This window comes from Manis pentadactyla, chromosome 4, assembly GCF_030020395.1.
Source record: "Manis pentadactyla isolate mManPen7 chromosome 4, mManPen7.hap1, whole genome shotgun sequence".
NCBI classification, from domain to species: domain Eukaryota; kingdom Metazoa; phylum Chordata; class Mammalia; order Pholidota; family Manidae; genus Manis; species Manis pentadactyla.
The window spans coordinates 157,429,054-157,455,316 of NC_080022.1; the positions used below are offsets into that span (position 1 = coordinate 157,429,054).

The following is a 26,263-nucleotide window of genomic DNA, read 5'->3' on the forward strand; positions in this document are numbered from 1 at the left end:
TAGTAAGATGCCACAGAGTCCCTACTTGTCTTCTCTGTGCTACACTGTCTTCCCCGTGACCCCACACACACCATGTGCACTAGAGATAACTTTATCTTTTAATAAATATCTTTATATGTATGCTTTTATAAACATATATATTTTAAATAACTTTATATAAGCATCTAAATATAGAGAAAGCTTTATCTATATGCATAAAGATGTTCAGTGTAGTGTTATCTATAATGATGAAAACTTAGAACTAATTTAAATGTCCAATAGAGGAATGGTTAAAAATAACTATATATGCATTCAATGGAATACCTGCAATAATCTGAAATGTTTATGAAAAATAAGCATGGAATCTGAAATAGCTAACTACTGTACAACTTTAATTATATGACATTCTGAAAAAGGTAAAACTATGGAGACAATAAAAAGATCAGTGGTTATAGGGGTTAGCAGGGCAGGGAGGATGAAAAGGCAGAGCACAGATGATTTTTAGGGCAGAGCAGCTATTCTGTAATACACCAGAGTAATGGATACAGAGCCTATGGAATGTACAACACCAAGCGTGAACCCTAATGTAAACTATGGGTGACTCTGAGTGATGATAACGTATCAGGGTAGTTTCATCAGTTATGATAAAATGTACCAACTGGTGCAGAATACTGATAGTGGGGGAAGGCTGTGCCTGAATGTGGTCAGAGAGTATGTGGGAATCCTCTATATTTTCTGAACTTTACTGTGAACCTATAACTGATCTAAAAACTAAAGTCCATTGGAAAAAAAAAAACACAGAAAAATGTATATTGTGCCATAGTGTTAAGGCATTTAAAAACACAATATACATAATATACAATGGAATCACAACTATGGGTGTACATACAGATTTTGTTAACATAAGTTTTCTTTAGGTGGTAAAATTAGGCATTATTTTTCCTTCCATTTATCAGTATTTATTATAATGAGCATGTAAACTACTAAAATCAGATTTTTAAAGGGTTCTTTCCTATACTTGAAGACGAGTAAAACTAATTAATATATTTAATCTGAATCCAATAAATTGCAGAATACTTCAAGCAAGTTGAACTCTAGTGGTCTTATATTTGAGGAATTTGGTGATTTTTCTTAAAATACTTAATAAAAATAAGTCTATAGATGTATGAAGGGAGTACAAAGCCTCAGTGGAAATCAGAATCATTTTTTTCATTTCCTTTGACATTTGTTATTTAATTACTATAATATATTTATTATTTATTGAAGCATTGTCTGGCATTATGTGTTTTAAAAATCTTACAAGTCCTAATACCTGTTAGTTTATCATGCATTTTTTACTTACACAGTATTTGAGATCAGAGATGTTTACATTGACCCCAGTTGATCTCTTTAGATTTTCATCATGAGACACTACAACTTGTTCATCTTTTGTGATATGGCAGTCCAATTCCAGCATATCAGTTCCAATTGTAACTGCACTGAAGAAATACAAAGAAGAGTAATGACTGAAACTTCAGCGAACATTTAGGTTACATGCATAAGATGTAAAGATTCGGAGTTACAAATCAAACAGCAAAAAATCCCATAATACTAAAATTTCTCAATACTGTCAACTATTGTGATTTATTGATGTGAAAATATTCTAAGTGAATTTAGAATAAAATAATCATTTTCCTCCTTTCCATAACCAGCTATCCTTATTTCAGTCAACCCAATATAATGGAAAGAACACTGGAACCAGAAGTTAAGAGATCTGGATGCCAATGCCTGCTTTGCGGCAAACTTTAGGCAAATAAATGCCCTTCTCGGCATATAAAAGTGTAGGCAAAGGGTCTGTTTGTGTTTATACAGAGGATCAAAGCCTAATTGGGCTACCCAGAAAATGAACTAAGATACGATATGAAAAAGAACTTCCAACATCAGCACTCTCTGGAAGACTCATACCAGAAGATGATCATCAAAAAACCCCAACAAAGATCCACGCACTGCTACAGGTGTAGATGCACTCATCCCACCAGTTCCTGGACTTGCCATGGGAATGAGGAAGGAGATATCTAAGCTGGCCTGTGCATACAGTAAAACAACAAATTTGACTGGATCTATACTGTTGGAACTGTAGGAGAAGTGCAAATTGTAGCACTCCAAAATCTTACAACTACAGACTATTTACTGTTAAAAGAACATATGGGATGTGAACAGTCCCCAGGAATGGGTTGTTTTAATTTGTCTGATTTCTCTCAGACTGTTCAAGTTCAGTTGGACAATATCCACCATATCATAGATAAGTTTTCACAAATGCCTAAGGTGCCTAACTGGTTTTCTTGGTTTCACTGGAGATGGCTGGTAATTATAGGTCTGCTTTGGTTATGTCACTGTACTCCTATTATGTTAATGTGTGTGTGCAATTTAATTAGTAGTTTAAAACCTATACATGCTGAAGTTACTCTACAAGAAGATATGTCAACGAAATAATCAATCTTCCCATGTTTTCTGCCGCCTGCTACTTCTATAGCTTTTCTTCTTCCTTCCTAATTACAACCCTTAAATAGAATTCGTGCCTCATATCGAATTTACCGAGTATCATAATTCCTCCAAGTGGTAAAGATACCTCAAGACAAATGCTGGGCATAGAAGCCACAGGGCATAAATCTGCAAAGAAGTAAAAAGCTAACCTTTTCAAACAATAAGGCTTCTCTCTCACTTACCAACTTTACATTTACCTGTATGGCCCCGGAAGATGACTGGTTAGCCAGAGACGGGTAAGATTCCTCAAGGGAGGAACAACCTAAGACAGGCACAGTCGCAGGGGGGCCATCAGGTGAGAAATTGGGGATCAACAGAGGTGAGGCTTAGAACCTCACCCCCCCGTTAGGAGAGAAATCTTCTGCATCCGTGGATGTTTTGTTGCCCTTGTCTAGCTTGGATTAACACATAGTCTACAGGCACACACCTGATCATCTACATTTGCTCTCTTACAACACTAAACTATGTTTTCTACCTTTATCTTGCATCTACCTACCACTTCAGCATTTTATTAAAAATAATAATAATAAAGAGAGAAATGTGGTATCCACATATAAATCAAGTATAAAAATCAAACGAATATTCATATTTGAACTGATTGTTTATAGTTCATAAAGCATGAACAAAACTGAAAGTTTCTGTGATGACTGCCCTTGTACTGTTCACCATGTAACTTATTCACTATGTAAGAATTTGTTCACCATGTAAGAACTTGTTCGTTATGCTTCAGAAGATTGGAGACTGATGAAAATTAGGCTTGGGGTGGATTAATGATTGTGCATTGAGCATTGAGTCCCCTATACAGAATTTTATTGTTGTTAACAACCATTTGATCAATAAATATGAGAGATGCCCTCTCAAAAAAAAAAAAAAAAGTACAGACTTCCAATTGTAAAATAAATAAGTAACCGGGATGTAATGTATAGCATAAGGAATATAGTCAAAATATTGTAACAACTTGGTATGGTGATAGCTGCTAGCTAGAATTATCATGTATATAAATGTTGAATCACTGTGTTGTACACCTGAAACTAATGTAATACTGTGTGTCAACTACCCTTCAATAACTAACTAACTAACTAAATAAATAAATAAATGCACTTCTCTGGGCCTACATTTCCACATCTATAAAGTGAAAATATTAAAAAACAAGAAAAGGATGCCAGCTTTTGCCACTTTAATTCTAGATAGGATTAGAAATTTCTAGCCAGATCAATTAACCAAGAAAAAAAAGAAGGCATGCAAATTGGACAGGAAGAAGTAAAATTCTCTGTTTACAGATGACATGATCTTATATGAAGAAATCTTAAAGATTACACACAAACTGTTATGACTAATAAACTCAGTAAAGTTAAAGAATACAAAATTCAACACAATACAAAATCAAAACAGTTGTGTTTCTATACACTCACAATGAACAATCTGAAGAGAAAAATCAAACAATTCCTTTAGAACAGAATCAAAAGAATTTAAAAAAAAACTCAGGAATTAATCAGTAAGTAAGAAACTTATACAATGAAAAACTACAAAACATTGCCTAATGAAATGAGATAAGCTATAATATACATAAATGAAAAGCCATTCCATGTTCATAGCTTGGAACACTTAATATTGTTAAGATGTAAATAGTACATTGGTCTACAGATTCAGTGCAGTTCCTATCAAGATCCTAATGATGTTGCTTGCAAAAATAGAAAAGTCCATCATAAATTCATATGGAATCTCAAGGAACCTCAAATGGTCAGACACAATCTTGAAAAAGAATAAATTTGGAAGACTCATAGTTTCTGACTTCAAAAGTTGCTGCAAAGCTACAGTAACCAAAACAATATGGTACTGGCATAAAGACAGACACACAGACCAATGAATTAGAATAGAGAGTCCAGAAACAAACCCTCAAATATATGGTCAAATGATGTTGACAATAGTGCAAAATCATTCAATGGGGAAAGGACGGTCTTTTCAAAAAGTGGTGCTGGGAAAACCAGTTATCCACATGTAAATGAATGAATTTGGATTCTTACCTAACACATTATCCCAAAATAAACTCAAAATTCGTCAAAAACCTTACCATAGACCTAAAATGAAAAATCTCTTAGAAGAAAATACACAAGAAAAATTACATGACATTGGATTTGGCAATGATTTCTTAGATATGACACCAAAAGTACAAGCAACAAAAGATAAAACAGACAAATTGTACTTCACTGAAATTAAAAACTTTTATACATTAAAGGACACTATCAACAGAGTAAAAAAGGAACCAACAGAATAGGAGAAAATATCTGCAAATCATCTATCTGATATTAGTATCCACAATCATAAAGAACTCCTGAAACTCAAGAAATGACCCAATTCAAAATCAGCAAAGAACTTGAATAAACATTTCTCCAAAGATGTGTCAATAAGCACATGAAAAGATGCTCAATATCACTAATCATTAGGGAATTGCAATCAAAATCACAAGATACCTCTTCATACACATTTGGGATGGCTAATAAAAAAGAAGATGTAGAAGAAGAGGTGGAAGAGGAAGAAGAAGAGGAGGAGGAGGTGGAGGAGGAGGGAAAAGAGAGACTCACACAAAGAATGAAAGAAAGAGAAAGAAAACAAAAAGGGAAACACATGTATTGGTCAGGATGTGGAGAAATGGGAAACCTTGTGTGTTATTGGTGGGAATGTAAAATGATGCATCCACTGTGGAAAACAGTATGACACTTCCTTAAAAAAAATTAAACATAGAATTACCATATGATCCAGCACTTCCACTTCTGGGTACATACAGTAAAGAATGGAAGCAGGGACTCCTAGAGATACGTGAACATAGGAACATTGTCCATGTTCATACAAGCATTATTCATAATAGCCAAAGGCAGGAAGCAATCAAAATGTTTATCAACTGATGAATCTATTAACAAAAGTGATAGACATATAGAATGAAATATTATTCAGCCTTAAAAAGAAAGGAAATTCTGATATATGCCACAACATGTATGAACCTCTGAGACATTATGCTAGGTTAAATAAGCCAAAAAATAAAGTGCAAATATTTGATTATTCCACTTATATATAGGTACACAGAATAGTCAAATTAAAAGACAGGAAGTAGAATGGTGGTTAGCAGGGCCTTGAGGAAAGGGTTCAGGCAGTTATTATTTAATGGGTCGTTTCAGTATGGAACAATGAAAAAATTCTAGAGATAAATAGTTGAAGATAGTTGCATAAAAATGCAAATGCAAATGTATTTAATACCACTGAACTATATGGTTAAAATGGTAAATTTTATGTTATGTATTTTACTATGATAAAACAAAATTAAAAAAAATTTTTAAAAACAAAGGATTAGACCAGATAATCGTAAGGTCCTTTCACCTCTAAGATCCTATGACTTTTAGGGAGGGTGCACCACAGTGGTTAAAAGCACAAAGACTGGGGGAAAAAGGGGTGTAAATATGTGAAGTGATGGATGTGTTAATCAACTCAATGGTGGGAATCCTTTCACAATAATCCACATACTGAATCACCACATTGTATACTTTAAATATATTATAATTTGTCAATTATACCTCAATAAAGTGGTGGGTGTGGAGAAGAGCACAGACACTGAAGCCTGCATTCAAATCCTGCTCATCCACTTACTTGGGCAAGTCATTTAGCTTCTTTATACTTCAGTTTCCTTATTTGCAAAACAGTGATGATAATACTAGCTCTGCACATCTCCTCTCCACCTTGTACTTTACACTCCAAGCAGCCCCATGCTCTCTCACTACTCCCTCTACCTGAAATGTCTTTCAAAGAAAAACAATATACAATAATAGATAAAAACTTGAACAGGCACTTCACAAATGATTGTGGATTTCCAAATGGCCATTAAGAATATGAACAGTTAACATTAATGTTCAATTAGAGAAATGTAAATTAAAACCACAATGAGGGAGCACTACATACCCATACAAATGGCTAAAATTAAAAGGACTGACAAATTAGCAAGACAGTGGAGCAACTGGAACTCTCCTAACTATACAGCTACCCTAGGACCCAGCAATTACACTTCTGATTAGTATATTATCTCAGAGACATGAATGCATTTGGTGATTAAAAAACGTTCATTACAGATGAATCTTGCACATATAAACTGAAAGAAAGCCAGAGAAAAAAGGGTAAATACCAGATGATTACATTGTGCTATCAGGAACAGGCAAAATCAATCAATCAAAATAGAAATTAAAATAATGGTTTTCTAGGGTCAAGGAATGTGGACTGTGAAAGGACGTAAGAGTGTCTTCAGGGGTGTTCTATATCTTTCTCTGGGGGTGGTTACACAGATGTATATATAGGTTAAAAGTCACTGGGCTGCACACTTAAGATTTGTGCATATTGTTGAATGTATATTATACACACCACAGTAACAAGTTTTAAAGTCTTTCTTCCTTCCCTGATCTGCTAACTCTTCCTTGTCCTTCAGGTCTAAGCTTAGAAACCTCCTCTTCAGAATACCTTCCTTAATCCTCCCAAACTGGATTAGGTCACCAATTTACATAGAGTATTGATTGCCAAATTGCCAGGACTTCTTATACACCTTGTTTATCATAGTACTTGTACAGTACATGCTATTATGAAGGTATTTATCTAACTCTTATTTGCCCACCTAGACAGGAGCTCTTAGGAAAGGGTTTGTGAACTGTATCTTGTTTACTATTATATTCCTAGGGCTTAGGCACAGGGCCTTGCACTGCAGGTACTCCATAGTATTTGTTAAATACTGAATTAATGAATGAAAAGAGACAGCTCTCTGTATATGTAAAATACCTCCATAGCACCTTATGTATCAATTACTACAGATAACATTTCAAGATGAAGAAAAATTAAACATGGGTGGAGCAAGGAGAAAGTCTAAGAGAAGGTTCTTTCTAAAATTCAGGAATGGAAAGAGTAAGAGCCGGGGTGAGCAGAATAGGATGAGAAAATATAAAAATAGATAATTTACAGTTTGTATAATGTATTCCCATACCCTTAAATTATTTTCTAGTGGATCATATAAGGTCATGTCTCTACAACTAGATACTAAATTCCTGGACAGGAAAGGCCTATGTCTGTTCCATATTTTCTAATGTTCGTGATGTTAGGTATAATGTGGGTATTCAACACATTTCTAAATGAGTGGAATGAAGCCATGCTTTAGTTATCAACATCTATTAACACTTAAAATTTTAATGATCATCCAGTTGGCACCTAAATGTTAATCAATAATGATCTGTATCCACAGTATTATGCTTCAAAGAATCAAGTATTCACATTGACTGGCATTGTTGAACTGTATCTGAATAAAAAATAAATATAGAATGATCCCACTGATGGAAAATACAGTTTATATGTAATTTTTTAAAAGACTAGAAAGATATAGACCAAATCATTACAGTGGTTATCTCTCATAAGTGGTGTTACAGGGAATGGAATTAGAGATTTGAGCAGGCCAATTTTTTTGCTTCACATAAATTATTTGAATCTTTAGAAAAGAAACTTTTATAATAGAGAAATAAGGATACTTCCATTATGAATATATTTTTTCTGAAAGACATTTGGATACCAAGTTATCCTCCACCATCAACAGAATGAATTGCAGCAGGTATTTAAGAAAATTGAATATCCTTTTAAATACATAAACACTCATGATTCTTATTCTGCCTGTGTATCTCCTGAATTGGGTGAATATACCTTCTGTTTTATACTTGAACTTAAAATACATAATATACAAATATTACATATCAATTAAAGAATAAAGTTTTGGCAATTAAGTAAAAATTTCTTAATGTTTCTCAAAAATGAGTGGTAACTCATTTGGTTAAAAAAGAAAGAATGAAGTTGTAGGAAACACAAGTATCCAATGATGGGATCAGATGATTTTATTTTAGTATTAATTTTTTTTTTTAATATACAACTCAAATGCTTCTTATCTGCCAGGTATTGTCTGGAATATTTTACCTATATTAAATAACTCAATACCCATAACAACTCTAGGACATAGTGCTATTAATATTTATCTTTTCCAAATGGAAAACATGTCTTTATTTCCCCTTCATTTTTAAAGGATATTTTTGCTGGACATGCATTTTTTATGTCTTCTTTTCCTTTGTGCTTAAGATTTCAGATGAGTTTTTAAGATCCTTGGCCATCCAGATCTAATGGTTCAAAAATGATGCAGCCCTTGGGGCCAGCCATGTCCCCAGGGTCTCTTACTTTGCCTGCTTCAGGTGGTCCACTTCCATCAGCATCCCATCCCAAAACACCCAATGGTCACTTGCTGCCTTGTGCCAAAGTCTCATACTGCTCCCTGACTTCTCTTTAAGTAGCCCTTCCCTCCAGTGTACTGATTACTACTGTTGTTAGGGGAAAACAAACCTGGCTCCTTAAGGCAGTTCTTACTAAGATGTAAATAATTAAGTGGTTAACTTTGTGTTCTCTTCTAAAAGATATCCACCTTTACAAGAGACTATCTGTTTGACAATTGTGTATTTTGCAGAACCACAATGTGACAAATAAATCCAAAACGAAATAAGCAAACAAAAATAGTGTCTATGTTGGTAGAATTATTTTTCTGTTATTTTTAATATTCCTTAAATATTGTTGTTATACTGTGTTTAATTTTATTTAAAAAATATAGCAACTGTAAGCAACATATGTAGCCAGCACTCACTTTTGAAATAACATTCAAAGATCCTTTATATTGATACTACTGATTTTTGGTCACATGTATATTTTTCTTTTTCTTTTCTCTTGTTATTGTTTTATATGAGTGTGTGAAGGAAGGATAACAGCAGAGATTATCCATAGTTTCCTGTATTAAAAAAATTACACATATTACCTAAAAAAATCTTTCTAAGTATTAAGTTTGCCTTTAGCTGAAATGTTGGCTATTTTTAGAAAAATTTAGGAATTACATGAAAAATATTATCTATTTACTCTATACTTATCTCTTATTAATAAGCTAACAAGTAAACATTTAGAGCAATAGTAAGTACATCTAGGACAATTTGTAAATCATCCTAATAGAATTATCCCAAATTTGATACACAAAAGCTAGAACATAGCAAGAAACAAAAATTTTTATCACTTTAGCCTTCAAAATTTTCCATAAATAACATTATGCATCTACTTTACTGAAGCACCTGATATTTATAGCTTAATTCCAATAGGCTGATGACAAACACAGAAAAAAGTTAGGGAAGCCAGGGCTTCAACATTTCCAAAGAGAAAGAAAGAAAAACGCTAGCTCTAAAAGATGATGTGAAGTTACTTGAAACTCCACAGAATAATAATTTACAACAGACCCTATGTTAAGGAATTTATTTGACTCTCACAACTCACAACACTGAGGTTGTATTATTATTCCCGATTCATAGATGAGATAATTAGTATTGTATTAATTAGATATTCTAAAAAATTTATCATGAGAACCAGGCCACTGATTAATTACTTTGACTGTCTGCCAACTTACACTTTCAGCTACTGCTAAAACAATTTGTTTCTTTCTCTTACCATTCATGTTAATACCACAGGGATCAAATTGTCCTATGGGTATTTACAAAGGCGGCCTGGTTTAATAACCTAGTTTTATTAGCTCTTAAGAACCAGATTTTACATACTCAAGGGCTTAGTGTCTCTCTCCGTGTGTGTGTGTGTGTGTGTGTGTGTGTGTGTGTGTGTGTGTGTGTGTGTGTGTGTGTGTGTTATAATTCCTTGGTTTCTGGTTCTATGCTTATTATGGATGGAGTTCTGTCTCCTTCACCTGTCTTTTGCTAATATTCTGCTTTGTTCTTGAGTGCCCCATTCCATATGTAATTTAGTAAACAACTAGTTGAGATCCTATTAGCACTGCAGTTAGGTGTTAGGGACTGAGAGATGAATAAGGAAAGATTTTCGCTCCCAAGGAACCACAGAACTATATTCATAACCTAAGGTGATCATGAAAGCATTTTAAAACACATTTCAGGACTCTTCATAAATTGTGAGATGCAATTATTTCTCTGTCCTAATTCTTTAGCCCCACTATAATTCAATGAATGAATTTTCCATACATTCTTAAGGTTCTTTCCATTTCTTAGACATACCTTGTTCACATACAATCATATCTTAATCTGAAACATTTCACATTTTAAAAATAGCTTCCTTCCTTCTCTCCAAATGATAGCTCTTCTAGTCCTGGTAGCATTTCAATTTTCTGGTTGATCTTAACCAGACTTCCCACACAACTATTTACAATTTCTCTAATATCTTTTCGCCTTCACTTCCCCATCATAATATATACACTTTGTGAATAATAAATACAATCAAAACCCATTTATGTATAAATGTGTACAGAAATAAGATCTAAGTTTTAGCTGTTGGTTATATTTTTACTCTATTTCCCTCCACTACCTATCCTATTAATGACATACCATGATTAAGCACAGTGTTTGTCTTCTGCCACTTAGGTATTATTAACTATCTGTCTAATATATGGTACCTTGAAAATAGATGTTTTAAACAATGTTTCCTTATTGTTCATGAAGCAGATATGATTAAAAAAAACATCTAAATGTCCTATCAGTTACAGGGATAGTAGGATATTTGTAAATGAAAAAAAACTACTTATTGAAAAGAAGAGCACGGATGCTTAAGATATAAGAAAAAATAAAACCACCATCATGAACAAGAACAAATTTTAAATAGAGGTTAAAATCAAAGCCTATTTAAGTTTTATATCAATTTCAAAGGCAATTAACAAGCAGCTTTACAAATAAATACATCCAACAAGCACAATATCATGTGAAGAGTTGCTTTCTTTTTCTAATGTGCCAGAAAAATCTCCAAAAAACTGATACAGAGATTTACCACATGATAGTTAAAGAAAGCTGTCCCACTTATCAATAGTTACTGCTTGAACAAAACAATAAAAAAGCTGCTGAAGATGGGAAATGTATCTAGCAAGTAAAAACTGTCTAAATTCAATACTCAAAGAATAACTAACAGTTTCAGAGGGTCAAAATCTTCAAAGATAAAAATATTTGTGTACCATCCTTAGAAATGACTTTATAAATGTAGCATCTTTAGAAAGTCTATTATACAATCCTATGTTTTAATTTCAAAAACAGAGGTAGTTGGTAAAAATCTAACAAAAATATGGAGAAAAACTTACAAAATAATATGTCTTAAACACAAAAAATGCTAAAATCATTCAAAGTTATGAGCAGTTTTTCCCCAAGTATTATATATATCACTGTATCCCAGGCAACAAGCAACAAATATTTGATAAGTGATAGCAGGGTGGGGGGTGTGCACGTATGCATGTCTCAGTGGAAATTGTACACATAGAATTTTATATATATAGATACATACACACACACACACACACACACATATATATAGCTAGCTGGCTAGCTATATAGTATCAACAGAGAAGATAATTTAAATTAAAGTATTGTTTCAAAGAGTGTGACAGGAGGAAAGATTTACATTTTAGAGCTTTAAGAGACTCTAAAGCAATGGCAAATACAAGAGGATGGGGTTTAGATGAAACTAGAATATGCGGAAGCAGTGCCTTGGGACCTGGTAAAATAATCTCTAAGGTGTCTTTGAATGACAAGAAGCAGAACAAAAACTTAGGCCAAATTATCCTGATTTCTTAACCCCAATTAATTATATATATATAAATGGTTCAAAAATTATATAAGAAAATATTTTTCTTACTAAATATGGATAAGCAGTATCTTTCATGGGGTTTAATTTTTCACATTCCCTGTCTTATTTTTCAGGGAAAAGAAACTGTTCTCACCATTACCACAGTCTGATGATAATCATTTATTTTAAGGCAAGGACCAAGGTATCAATCAGCTTTCATTCCTGTCTCTCCTGCTGCTTCTCTGTGAGGTACTCTTGACATCTCAATGAAATATGAATGATTTAAAAATTGGAAAAAAAAATTAATCTACCTTATTCAAAAATAAGATCAACACTCATATAAGGCTTCAAAGAAGGAAGACCAGATTACAGGTTCAGGTTCTGTAGAAGAATTACTGGGTAAATACAGTCCTATTCATAAGCAGTGGCCAATGTAACACTTGTTTCATTTTCTCCTGTTCTCTTTCTCTCTAAAACTAATTAGCATTACACACAGTATGTTCCTTGTTACAAATGTCTTCTTTCAGCTTTGGAACTGTAGTATCTTTTGATTACCCACAACTCTGTCTAGTTTTAGTTATGCAGAAGCCAAACACTCTTTGTAACACTTCAGACTAACTGAATAAAAAAAGGGATTTTAATAAAATAGAAACAACTATAACAATTGGATGCTACATGTAACACTATCTTCACTTAGTGAATCATCATCACTTCAGAGATAAACTGTAAAAGAAAAGAATACAGTTTTATATACTTACTGCTGAAAAGCTGCCATTGTGTTCTCCAAATTTTCGCCAGCACCTGTGAAAACATTAAATTCAAACTTCATGTATTTAGCTAATTTGAGCATTTTACTTTTGCAGAAATTCATTTCAATAAGATACAGCTAGTGAATTTTGATGTTTGTATACTACGTAGACATTACAGTGTAAATGTTTTAAAGAGTGTAGTGGTATTTTGAAATGTTTTTTAGCCCACCAGGAAGAATCAAAGATTGAAACATGGCCACAGCAACGCAGGAGGGTTAGAAGAACCTAACCATGATTTTTAAGCTATCGTATCTGCTTATCACAGGAAAGACAGAGAACTTGGTATATATACACCTCCTCAGAAAACAGTTATAAACCATCTTTCCTCTGTATACCCATAGTATCTTATGCCCCTCTCTCCTATAGCATTTATCATATTATAGCATAAATTATTTCCTGTCTCTCGCCTCCCTTTTCCATGAATTACTAAAAGAAATAACTATTTCAATTACTTTGGCTGAATGCGGTATAGGGTAGTACTTGAGGGTGGTGGGACTCTGGAGTTAGGATCTCTGCTCTCAAATCTATCTGATATTTGTGTGACCTCGAGAAAGTTACCTAACCTCTCTGAGGCTGAGCTTCCTTATCTGTAAGAATGAGGGTAATGATGACCCCATCTCATGGGATTGGTATAATTAAATGAATTGACATGTCAAGTGCCAGAAGTCTGAAAAATGGTAGGTGTTCACTTGATATGTTTGAACTAGGGTACATTTTACAATGGATGGTGTGTAATAGTTTAATTGGCAAGATTTTCTCATTCTCAGTGCTACATAAAAAATTGTGCGTCTTATAACTAATGGCATTAGATTCAATGAAATAGCGAATATTCAGTAAAAGTAAAGGATTATTGCTATTACTACTACTGTTGTCATTATTATAGTAACTGATGCTTGGTGAATGTCCATTGACTGAAATAATAAATAATATTGCAATGACAAAAAGAACACATAAAAATATCTACTTATCTAACATACACAAGGTGGAATCAATTAGCATAACATGCTAGTCTTAAGGTTTTTAGTATTTTAAAACTAAAAGATTTCAGTATTATCAAATAATTAATGGAATGGATAGGACTGTAAACACTTTCCCAAATATTTAGGAAAAACAGCCAATTTCTTCTTAACAAAAAGAGGCACTTTAAATTTATGATACTGTTCAAGTATCAGCATTTAAAGGTTTTATATACAATACCATCTGAACCTATTTGTAAGAGTATCAAAATTTTCTCCTTTTGTATTATTAGATTGTATTTTTATAAAAACATAAATAATCAACTGAAACACAAGGTATGAAAAGATGAATATATTAATTTAATGCTCTAACGTTCCACTAGTTTAACAGATGGGAAGGGATACCCATGTAAAAAAAAAAAAAAGCTACTTTTACGTTCATTTTAGTTCCTAGAGTTGATGTACAACAGAAAACAGATGACATAAATATGGAGACTACAGTTTTTCAAAAGTGCTCTCTTGAGGTTAAATGACTTAGTACTTATTTTAATCAAAAACTATGGAAATATGTTTTACTCAGATAACCAATATTCAAGAACAAACCACTCTAGAATATATCCAAAAAGACAAGAGCACTAAAATAGTTATTAGTAGGTTAAGTTAAACTACCGACTGCTTATTGTACTAAAATACAAGGAAATTAAAAGTATACAGAAGCCAGCTTGATGCGACTCCCACTGGTCAACCCTGGGACAATGTCAGCATCAAAATGAAAGTAATAGATCTTAAGCCACTGAATAGTAAATTCTGAGTCCATTTTAATAAATATATTCAAAGTTTTATGAGGAATGGAGTATATAGTTTCAAAGTACCTCCCTACAAAAATACTTACTAATTACAAAGACAAAAATAATAACAATGAAAAAGTCTGGGAAACATCATGTTCTCCAAGTGACCAGTCAACATCATTAGCTCCTCTGAGTTGACTTCTGTGTGCTTTTAATTTCCTTGCTTTTTGGTACAAGAAGCAGTAAGAAGGAGTTTAACTAAACAAGTCAAATGAATAGCAATTAACTCCTGAGGTCAAAATACAAATGATTTCTAGTATGCATTCTTCCATACCTTTCAAAAACTTTAAGCACATGCCATATGCCTGGAACGTTCTCTTCACCATAGCCTCCCAACCTTTCTTATTTATTTATTTATTTGTTCCTATTTATTTATTTATTTTGGTATCATTAATCTACAATTACATGAGGAACATTATGTTTACTAGGATAACCCCTTCACCAACTCCCCCCAACAACCCCCATTACAGTCACTGTCCATCAGCGTAGTAAGATACTGTAGAATCACTACTTGTCTTCTCTGTGTTGCACAGCCCTCCCTGTGCTTCCCCCCGTATTGTACAAGCTAATTGCCCTTTCTTTCCCCCACCCCCCCATATCCCTCCCTTCCCACCCATCCTCCCCAGTCCCTTTCCCTTTGGTAACTGTTGTCCTTTCTTGGGTTCTGTGATTTTGCTGCTGTTTTGCTCCTTCAGTTTTTTCTTTGTTCTTATACTCCACATGAGTGAAATCATTTAGTACTTGTCTTTCTCCACCTGTCTTATTTCACTGAGCATAATACCCTCAAGCTCCATCCATGTTGTTGCAAATGGTAGAATTTGTTTTCTTCTTATGGCATTGTGTATATGTACCACATCTTCTTTATCCATTCACCTAGTGATGGACATGTAGGTTGCTTCCATTTCTTAGCTATTGTAAATAGTGCTGCGATAAACATAGGGTGCATCTGTTTTTTTCAAACTGGGCTATTGTATTCTTAGGATAAATTCCTAGAAGTGGAATTCCTGGGTCAAATGGTATTTCTATTTTGAGCTTTTTGAGGAACCTCCATACTGCTTTCCACAATGGTTGAACTAATTTACATTCCCACCAGCAGTGTAGGAGGGTTCCCCTTTCTCCACAACCTTGCCAACATTTGTTGTTGTTTGTCTTTTGGATGGTGGCGATCTGTACTGGTGAGAGGTGATATCCCATTGTGGTTTTAATTTGCATTTCACTGATGACAAGCGATGTGGAGCATCTTTTCATGTATCTGTTGGCCATCTGAATTTCTTCTTTGGAGAACTGTCTGCTCAGCTCCTCTGCTCATTTTTTAATTGGATTATTTGCTTTTTGTTTGTTGAGGTGCGTGAGCTCTTTATATATTTTGCATGTCAACCCTTTATCGGATCTGTCATTTATAAATATATTCTCCCATACTGTAGGATACCTTTTTGTTCTATTGATGGTGTCCTTTGCTGTACAGAAGCTTTTCAACTTGCTATAGTCCCACTTGTTCATTTTTGCTTTTGTTTCCCTTGTCCAGGGAGATATGTTCATGAAGAAGTCACTCATGTTTATGTCCAAGAGATTTTTGCCTATGTTTTTTTCTAAGAGTTTTATGGTTTCATGACTTACATTCAGGTCTTTGATCCATTTCGAATTTACTTTTGTGTACGGGGTTAGACAGTGATCCAGTTTCATTCTCTTACATGTATCTGTCCAGTTTTGCCAACACCAACTGTTGAAGAGACTGTCATTTCCCCATTGTATGTCCATGGCTCCTTTATCGTATATTAATTGGCCATATATGTTTGGGTTAAGTCTGGAGTTTCTATTCAGTTCCACTGGTCTGTGCATCTGTCCTTGTGCCAGTACCAAATTGTCTTGATTACTGTGGCTTTGTAGTAGAGCTTGAAGTTGGGGAGTGAGATCCCCCCCCCACTTTATTCTTCCTTCTCAGGATTGCTTTGGCTATTTGGCGTCTTTTGTGGTTCCATATGAATTTTAAAACTATTTGTTCCAGTTCGTTGAAGAATGTTGTTGGTAATTTGATAGGGATTGCACTAAATCTGTAGATTGCTTTGGGCAGGATGGCCATTTTGATGATATTAATTCTTCCTAGCCAAGAGCATGGGATGAGTTTCCATTTATTAGTGTCCTCTTTCTCTTAAAAGTGTCTTGTAGTTCTCAGGGTATAGGTCTTTCACTTCCTAGGTTTATTCCTAGGTATTTTATTCTTTTTGATGCAATTGTGAGTGGAATTGTTTTCCTGATTTCTCTTTCTGTTAGTTCATTGTTAGTGTATAGGAAAGCCACAGATTTCTGTGTATTAACTTTGTATCCTGTAATTTTGCTGAATTCAGATACTAGTTCTAGTAGTTTTGGAGTGGAGTCTTTAGGGTTTTTTTTGTACAATATCATGTCATCTGCAAATAGTGACAGTTCGACTTCTTCTTTACCAATCTGGATTCCTTGTATTTCTCTGTTTTGTCTAATTGCCATCGCTAGGACCTCCATTACTATGTTGAATTACAGTGGGGAGAGTGGGCATACCTGTCTTGTTCCTGATCTTAGAGGAAAAGCTTTCAGCTTCTTGCTGTTCAGTATGATGTTGACTGTGGGTTTATTATATATGGCTTTTATTATGTTGAGGTACTTCCCTCTATACCCATTTTATTGAGAGTTTTCATCATGAATGGATGTTGAATTTTATCAAATGCTTTTTCAGCATCTATGGAGATGATCATGTGATTTTTGTCCTTCTTTTTGTTGATGTGGTGGATGATGTTGATGGATTTTCAAATGTTGTACCATCCTTGCATCCCTGATATGAATCCCCCCACTTGGTCATGGTGTATGATCCTCTTGATGTATTTTTGAATTTGGTTTGCTAATATTTTGTTGAGATTTTTGCATCCATGTTCATCAAGGATATTTGGTCTGTAATTTTCTTTTTTGGTGAGGTCTTCGCCTGGTTTTGGTATTAGGGTGATGCAGGCTTCATAGAATGAGTTTGGGAGTATTCCCTCCTCTTCTATTTTTTGGAAAACTTTAAGGAGAATGGGTACTATGTCTTCTCTGTATGTCTAATAAAATTCCACGGTAAATCTATCTGGCCCGGGGATTTTGTTCTTGGGTAGTTTTTTGATTACCACTTCAATTTTGTTGCTGGTAATTGGTCTGTTTAGATTTTCTGTTTCTCCCTTGGTAAGTCTTGGAAGGTTGTATTTTTCTAGGAAGTTGTCCATTTCCTCTAGGTTTTCCAGCTTGTTAGCATATAGGTTTTCATAGTATTCTCTAATAATTCTTTGTATTTCTGTGGGGTCCCTCATGATTTTTCCTTTCTTGTTTCTGATTCTGTTGATGTGTGTTAATTCTCTTCTTCTCTTAATAAATCTGCCTAGGGGCTTATCTATTTTGTTTATTTTCTCAAAGAACCAGCTCTTGGTTTCATTGATTTTTGCTATTGTTTTATCCTTCTCAATTTTATTTATTTCTTCTCTGATCTTTATCCCAACTTCTGCTGACTTTGGGCCTCATTTGTTCTTCTTTTTCCAATTTTGATAATTGTGATGTTAGACTATTAATTTGGGATTGTTCTTCCTTCTTTAAATATGCCTGGATTGCTATATATACTTTCCTTTTAAGACTGCTTTCGCTGTGTCCCACAGAAGTTGGGGCCTTGTGTTGTTGTTGTCATTTGTTTCCATATATTGCTTGATCTCTATTTTAATTTGGTCATTGATCCATTGATTATTTAGGACCATGTTGTTAAGCTTCCATGTGTTTGTGAGCCTTTTTGCTTTCTTTGTACAATTTATTTCTAGTTTTATACCTTTGTGGTCTGACAAGTTGGGTGGTAGAATTTCAATCTTTTTGAATTTACTGAGGCTCTTTTTGTGGCCTAGTATGTGGTCTATTCTGGACAATGTTCCATGTGCACTTGAGAAGAATGTGTATTCTGTTGCTTTTGGGTGTAGAATTCTATAGATGTATATTAGGTCCATCTGTTCTAGTGTGTTGTTCAGTGCCTCTGTGTCCTTGCTTATTTTCTGTCTGGTGGATCTGTCCTTTGGAGTGAGTAGTGTGTTGAAGTCTCCCAAAATGAATGCATTGCATTCTATTTCCTCCTTTAATTCTGTTAGTATTTGTTTCACATATGTTGGTGTTCCTGTATTGGGTGCATATATATTTAGAATGGTTATATCCTCTTGTTGGACTGAGCCCTTTATCATTATGTAATGTCCTTCTTTATCTCATTACTTTCTTTGTTTTGAAGTCTATTTTGTCTGATACTAGTACTGCAACACCTGCTTTTTTCTCCTTGTTGTTTGCATGAAATATCTTTTTCCATCCCTTGACTTTTTGTCTGTGCATGTCTTTGGGTTTGAGGTGAGCCTCTTGTAAGCAGCATATAGATGGGTCTTGCTTTTTTATCCATTCTATTACTCTGTGTCTTCTGATTGGTGCATTCAGTCCATTTACATTTAGGGTGATTATTGAAAGGTATGTACTTATTGCCATTGCAGGCTTTAAGTTTGTGGTTACCAAAGGTTCAAGAGTAGCTTCTTTACTATCTTACTGTCTAACTTAACTCGCTTATTGAGCTATTATAAACACAGCCTGATGATTCTTCATTTCTCTCCCTTTTTATTCCTCCTCTTCCATTCTTTATGTGTTAGGTATTTTATTCTGTACTCTTTTGTGTTTCCTTTGACTGCTTTTGTGAATAGTTTATTTTATTTTTTGCCTTTAGTTAGTATTTGGTTGGTCTGCTTTCTGTGATGTGATTTTATTTTCTCTGGTTGACATCTGTTTAGCTTTAGGAATGCTCCCATCTAGAGCAGTCCCTCTAAAATACCCTGTAGAGGTGGTTTGTGGTAAGCAAATTCCCTCAACTTTTGCTTATCTGGGAATTGTTTAATCCCTCCTTCATATTTAAATGTTAATCTTGCTGGATACAGTATTCTTGGTTCAAGGCCCTTTTGTTTCATTGCATTAAATATATCATGCCATTCTCTTCTGGCCTGTAAGGTTTCTGTTGAGAAGTGTGATGATAGCCTGATGGATTTTCCTTTGTAGGTGACCTGATTTATCTCTCTAGCTGCCTTTAGTACTCTGTCCTTGTCCTTGATCTTTGCCATTTTAATTATTATGTGTCTTGGTGTTGTCCTCCTTGGGTCCCTTCTGTTGGGAGTTCTGTGTGCTTCTGTGGTCTGAGTGACTATTTCCTCCACCAGTTTGGGGAAGTTTTCAGCAATTATTTCTTCAAAGACACTTTCTATCCCTTTTTCTCTTCTTCTTCTGGTACCCCTATAATGCGGATATTGTTCCATTTGGATCAGTCACACAGTTCTCTTAATATTGTTTCATTCCTGGAGATCCTTTTATCCCTCTCTGCGTCAGCTTCTCTTCATTCCTGTTCTCTGATTTCTATTCCATTAATGGCCTCTTGCACCTCGTCCATTCTGCTTTTAAGTCCTTCCAGAGATTGTTTTATTTCTGTAATCTCCTTCTGGACGTCATCCCTTAGCTCTTGCATATTTCTCTGCAGCTCCATCAGCATGGTTATGACCTTTATTTTGAATTCTTTTTCAGGAAAATTGGTTAAATCTATCTCCCCAGGTTCCGTCTCAGGGGATGTGTGTTTGATTCTGGTCTGGATCAAATTCTTCTGCCTTTTCATGGCGATAGAGGTAGTCGTGGGCAGTTGGCGCATGTGTCAGCTGGGAGAACAAAGTCCCTTCCCACTTGCTCGTCACCTTCCTCTCCTGCGAGAACAGTGACCCCTTGTGGCTTGTGCTGGGCAGCTGCACACCGACGGGTTCTCTGAGTCTGGCCTGGGCGGCTGCAGAAGAGACTCTGCACGGCTGCTGTGGGTGTGGCCATTCTCAGGCTGCTCCTCCGCTATAGCGGGGCCACGCCAGAGGAGGAACGGGTGGGAGGGCTGTATATCACCGTGAGGGGCCTCAGAGCTGTGCTACCACCCAGGGGGAATGGGTGCCCAGAGTTCCCCAAGATTCCCAGCTGCTGGGCTGAGTGTGCTGGGAAGCTTTTGTCCAGCTGTGAGGCTCCTGTCCCTTTAAGACTTTTTCAAAAAGCACTCGCTTTTCTTTTATCCCAGGGACGCTGGCTGTGGGAACCCACTCACAGGTTTTACTGTTCCATTTCCCTAGAATGAAGCACACCACGCACTGTGTGTCTGTGCTCCCAGTGTGGATGACTAGGGCTGGGTCTTTAGCAGTCCTGGGCTCCCAGTCCCTCCCTGTTCCGACTCCTCTCCTCCCGCTGGGGAGCTGGGGTGGGGGGGCATGCTCGGGTCCCACCAGGCCGCGGCTTCTATCTTTCCCCTTTCATGAGGTGCTGGGTTCTCATAGGTGTAGATGTAGCCTGGCAGTTGTACTGTATCTTCTGGTCTCTCTTTTAGGAATAGTTGTATTTGTTGTATTTTCAAAAATATGTGTGCTTTTGGAAGGAGATTTCCGCTGCCCTACTCACGCCGCCAACTTTGCTCCTCCCCTCGACATAACATTTTATAAAAAATAACTATATTCCAAAAAAAGAGAGTGGCATTGTTTTACAATGTTTGCAAATCTCTTTAATGTCTGGGTTAATAAAAGGCAGCTGGATTTTCATATCTGCTTCATACATCTACATTAGCCTTCATATAGATAAGAATTGGAAAATAAAGATTCTCCTTTGATAGTGCACTAAAATTCAACACGTGGTAGTTTCTTAAAAGTTATTTGCAATGTGGAATCTGAACCGTATCAATGACCTTTTCATACTCTGTTACATAGAAGACCATCCATCCATTGTGAACTCTGAATGGATATTTCACCCCTGCATGGTTTCAGATGATCATGCACTGGTCTTCTGGAAAACATTGATTCACTAAATTATGCTGGTCTCAAATGTTGACACATTTCATTATACATTATTTTTTAAATCACATTTATTAATAATTGATCCCATCAGGTAAACCTTTAAGAATTGGCAAACTATTAATCTCACAGTGGAGGATACAAGTTTTCCAAAATTCTAATTTTTGCTTGAAAGCTCAAATTTAATAATTGGCACTGCCTTAAAAGAAGGCAGCTATATTATTTTTCTAATCTAGACAGACTCATTTTTTAATTTTCAAGAACATATCTGCTGAATACTCAAGTCTGAATAACCAGTTTCAGTTTTTTAAGTAAAAGCAGTGTTTTGTGGATAAAAAGTAAAGACTAATCAGCACACAACTCAAATGGTTGCACAAGAGCTTTTCCCCAAGACAACCATCACCTTACTTTGATATGCAGTGAAAGTGTTTTGTGTATACACATAGATTATTAGAAGTTATGTGTACTCAAGTGTTGATATTTAATAAAATTAGTAATTTTTACCATACATGAAGATATTTTTAAGTAAAACTGCTTTTTTTTTAACTGTGAGTGTATGATGGTGAAGATACCATGGCTCCTAGTACATCCACTGCTCTGTCATGCTCAAGTGACAGCAGTTTTACTCACTACTTCTTTTGCACAAATCATCAGCACAAATGTCAACAAAGTAAAAAAGGTAAATAATGTCTAAAGAAAAGAGTTTTGACCTCATAGATCCGTGAAGGGTCCTAGGACTTCCAGGAGTCCACAGACCACACTATGAAAACCATTGTCTTAAATAATCAACGATGATAAAAGTCAGAGGAGTGGTTATCTCTGGGGATGGAGGACGTCAGAATGGGAAGGGAACCAAGGGAATTTAAAGGAATTCTAAAATGTTCTGTGACTTGATCTGAGTGTGGCTAATTGGGTGTATATGTATTTTAAAAAATTAAAGCTGCATACTTTAGGTTAGTGCCACTACATGTATGCTATACCAAAATTTAAAAAAAAAGGGCCTTTGATTCTAAGTCTTACGGCTTTTGTATTCTGGTATTTTTGAAGGCAAGTATTGAACGGAATATCTAAACCCTACTACCTGTTTCCACCTTGTGAAGGAAAATTCCACTCTAGTCCCCAAGAAGGGAAGAGAATAGAAGGAACAGTTTTAACTCTTTTCTACTCCCTCCTATACTCCTCCCCATAGGAAAAGCAGTGAAGGAGAAATAGCTATCTGTCCATTTGTGACACAACCTTTCAGAGTCCTCTTAATTTCAAGTGGCCCACCTTCAGAAGGAATAAAATTTCTGCTCACCTATACAGAAAGATTGCCAGGGCAGGCCCTACCAATGCACAGAAAAGGCCTCCAGTTTTACTGTTAAGTTTTATGTAGAGAGGGTTGTGATAGGGTCCAAATTCAGCTCTATCAGTAATAAAGTTAATATTTTTACTTCCATTTTTCTGATACCTGCATATTATTTCTAGGTTGGTTCCAAATTTGGGAACGGAGAGTAAGCAGTGTTATTTTATTGGCTTTCTCAAATTCCAAGAGCAAGGACTTTATAATATACATCTTTTAGAATATTCCACAAAACAGTGTTCAATGAATATTTATTAAGTTTGAAATGATATGATATCTGAAATTCATTTCAAAATATCTGGGTGAGAAGAATGTGCTGGGATACAGAAGTAAGATGGGGCATGGATTGATAATTGTGTCTGTGTGACAGGTTCATGGAGTCTTACTCCTTTTGTATATATTTGAAATATGCCATAATACAAAGTTCAAAGGACACTTAACTGATCTTTTGGTTTGGGGGAAAAAAGGTAAACAAAGGTAGGATAGAGATTCAATACTCTGAAATAAATTTTCTGACAGTTAATAGGTTTTACTATTAATATTTACATTCAAAGTTGGCCTGCTTGCCTTTTATGTTTGCTTTCTGTATTAATCTTTTTTAAAAATTTTGGTATCATTAATATACAATTACATGAGCAACACTGTGGTTACTAGATTCCCCCCATTATCAAGTTCCCACCACATACCCCATTACAGTCACTGTCCATAAGTATAGTAAGATGCTATAGAATCACTACTTGTCTTCTCTGTGCTATACGGCCTTCCCCGTGCTCCCCCTACATTATGTGTGCTAATCGTAATGTCCCTTTTCCTCCTTTATCCCTCCCTTCCCACCCATCCTCCCAGTCCCTTTACCTTTGGTAACTGTTAGTCCATTCTTGGGTTCGTGAGTCTGCTGCTGTTTTGTTCCTTCACTTTTTGCTTTGTTGTTATACTCCACAGATGAGTGAAATCATTTAATACTTGTCTTTCTCTGCCTGGCTTATTTCACTGAGCATAATACCCTCTAGCTCCATCCATGTTGCTGCAAATGGTAGGATTTGTTTTCTTCTTATGGCTGAATAATACTCCATTGTGTATATGTACCACATCTTCTTTATCCATTCATCTACTGATGGACATTTAGGTTGCTTCCATTTCTTGGCTATTGTAAATAGTGCTGCGATAAACATAGGGGTGCATATGTCTTTTTCAAACTGGGCTCCTGCACTCTTAGGGCAAATTCCTAGGAGTGAAATTCCTGGGTCAAATGGTATTTCTATTTTTAGTTTTTTGAGGAACCTCCATATTGCTTTGCACAATGGTTGAACTATCCATATTAATCTTAATTGTAATTCATTTAAACCTAACAGCTTAAGCATGCAAGCATTATTACTTAAGATTGTTGATCTATTTTATGTTTGTGAAATTAATAGCCAGTACTAAACAAAATGTTTGAAGAGGTAGTCAAGGTATTAATAATTATCAGAAGCTAATACAGTGCTTAGCATTTATATATTATTTCATTAAAACCCCACTTCTATGGTATTATATCTCTAGAAAAAAAATTGGGTAAGGTCACATAGCCAACAAGGGGAACAGGGATTCAAGCACAAGCAGTATGATTTCAGATCTCACTCTTCTTACCACTAATTATGCTGCAGCTTCTATGCTGCCATTCATGCAACACTTTTATTTCAGTTCTACAGATAAGCTATTCATATTGGTCTTTATTCCCATATTCTTTTATTTGTAAAGCTTAAAGATAAATTCCACAATGATAATACTCACAAATTACTTGTTAGATTCATATGGTGAAATCCTGGAGAGTAACTAAGGGACTAATTAGGAAGCATGCCATTCCTCTCCAAGGAGTTACTTGGTGGTAGCTCTTTCATGAAATGATTTGAATTCCTTTTCTTTCCAGTTATCCTATCAGTCACAGAGCATGTTTGCCACTAATTTCTCTTTTTCCACAAAAAGCAGATTAAATAATTCCTGACTTTACAAATAACCACTCTATATATAAACATTTAACTTTTAATTAGTTATTTAGTTAATTAATTATGAAATGTGGAAGAGAGTATCACAGATTTACACTTGTTCACAATTCCTCTGCTGATGTTCTCTTGCCTCCCTCTTTGACAGTTCATATTTTTTTAGTTGAGAAAATCTTCTCTGAAAAAATTCCCATTTCACTTTATAGCTGCACTAAATACTTTCCAGTTTTTCATTCTATATTAACTTTTCATCTCTTATATAGTGTTTCATAATTACTTTGTGGTTGGCTTAATATCTGATAGAACAGGGAAAGTAAAAATTTTCTTTGGTATTTTTAATAAGATTTAAATTCTGTGAAGGAGAGAAATATCTGTTCAGTTTTCTCTTAACCTTCCAAATGTTTTAAATACTCATGAACACTCAATAAACATTGTAGACTTGTTTTACAATCATGCTCCAACCAGCATCATTAACATCTTTGTATACATGATATGTATGTGTGCATGTGTATGTGATGTTTACAAAACTAATGACAAATAGGGTAATGTGCATCAGACATACACACCCAAAAAAAACCAGACTTCAAAATTAAGTATTTTCTGGTACCGGAAAAGACAGCTTCGTGTAAATAAAACATATTCTAATGTTTGAAGATATTATCCTATCTCAACTCAAAGTGGAATTATTCAGTAAATCAAACAACAAAGTAAGTTCCTTCCTCATTTCTAAATTCATTTGTCCATTCAACATTTATGTTGCACCTTGGAAACAATATATATTATTTAAAAGGGTATAAAGACCTTGTAAGGACTGGAGATGGTACACACAAAAGAGCATTTCTCCATATGGATTCCCTGGAACACTGCAGAATTGTTTCTATATTTCAAGTGGAAAAAAACTAGGGAAATTTCTATTTGTAGATATAAGAAAAAAATTAAACACATCAATAGCACAGAAGCATAGAAGGAGGATATTCAAACTATATATTGGTACACAGCAATATTTACCAACTAACCACCACATGTATGCTCTCTCCAATAATAAATGGTTTTGGTTATGTATCTTGTCATAATGGCAAAGATTTTTCTGTAATGATATTTAATTTTTCTAAATTTGCATACAGTTCAAGAGATATCTATCTATATTGCTGAAAATAAGTACATATTAGTTTGCTTTATTAAGCAGGAAAGTATTGTTAAATAAATAAATAAGTGACTCTACTGCGAATAAGGTATCAGTAGGTATCAGTGAGTCAGTTGAAAAAAAAAGTCCTTACTGACAAGTGAGGAAGAGTTCTCTGAAA

The 26,263-nt window shown here is 34.9% G+C and overlaps 1 protein-coding gene across 1 annotated transcript in view; it reads right to left on the reverse strand.

Moving 5' to 3' along the window:
• Window positions 1–26,263, reverse strand: part of GDPD1 (glycerophosphodiester phosphodiesterase domain containing 1) — a 57,697-nt gene that overhangs the window by 26,621 nt on the left and 4,813 nt on the right. Inside the window, exons 2-3 of the mRNA XM_036879793.2 lie at window positions 12,918–12,960; window positions 1,322–1,457 (exon numbers count right to left, since the gene is read on the reverse strand). Of these exons, the coding sequence (XP_036735688.1) occupies window positions 1,322–1,457; window positions 12,918–12,960 (179 nt within the window). The remainder of the gene's footprint in view (window positions 1–1,321; window positions 1,458–12,917; window positions 12,961–26,263) is intronic.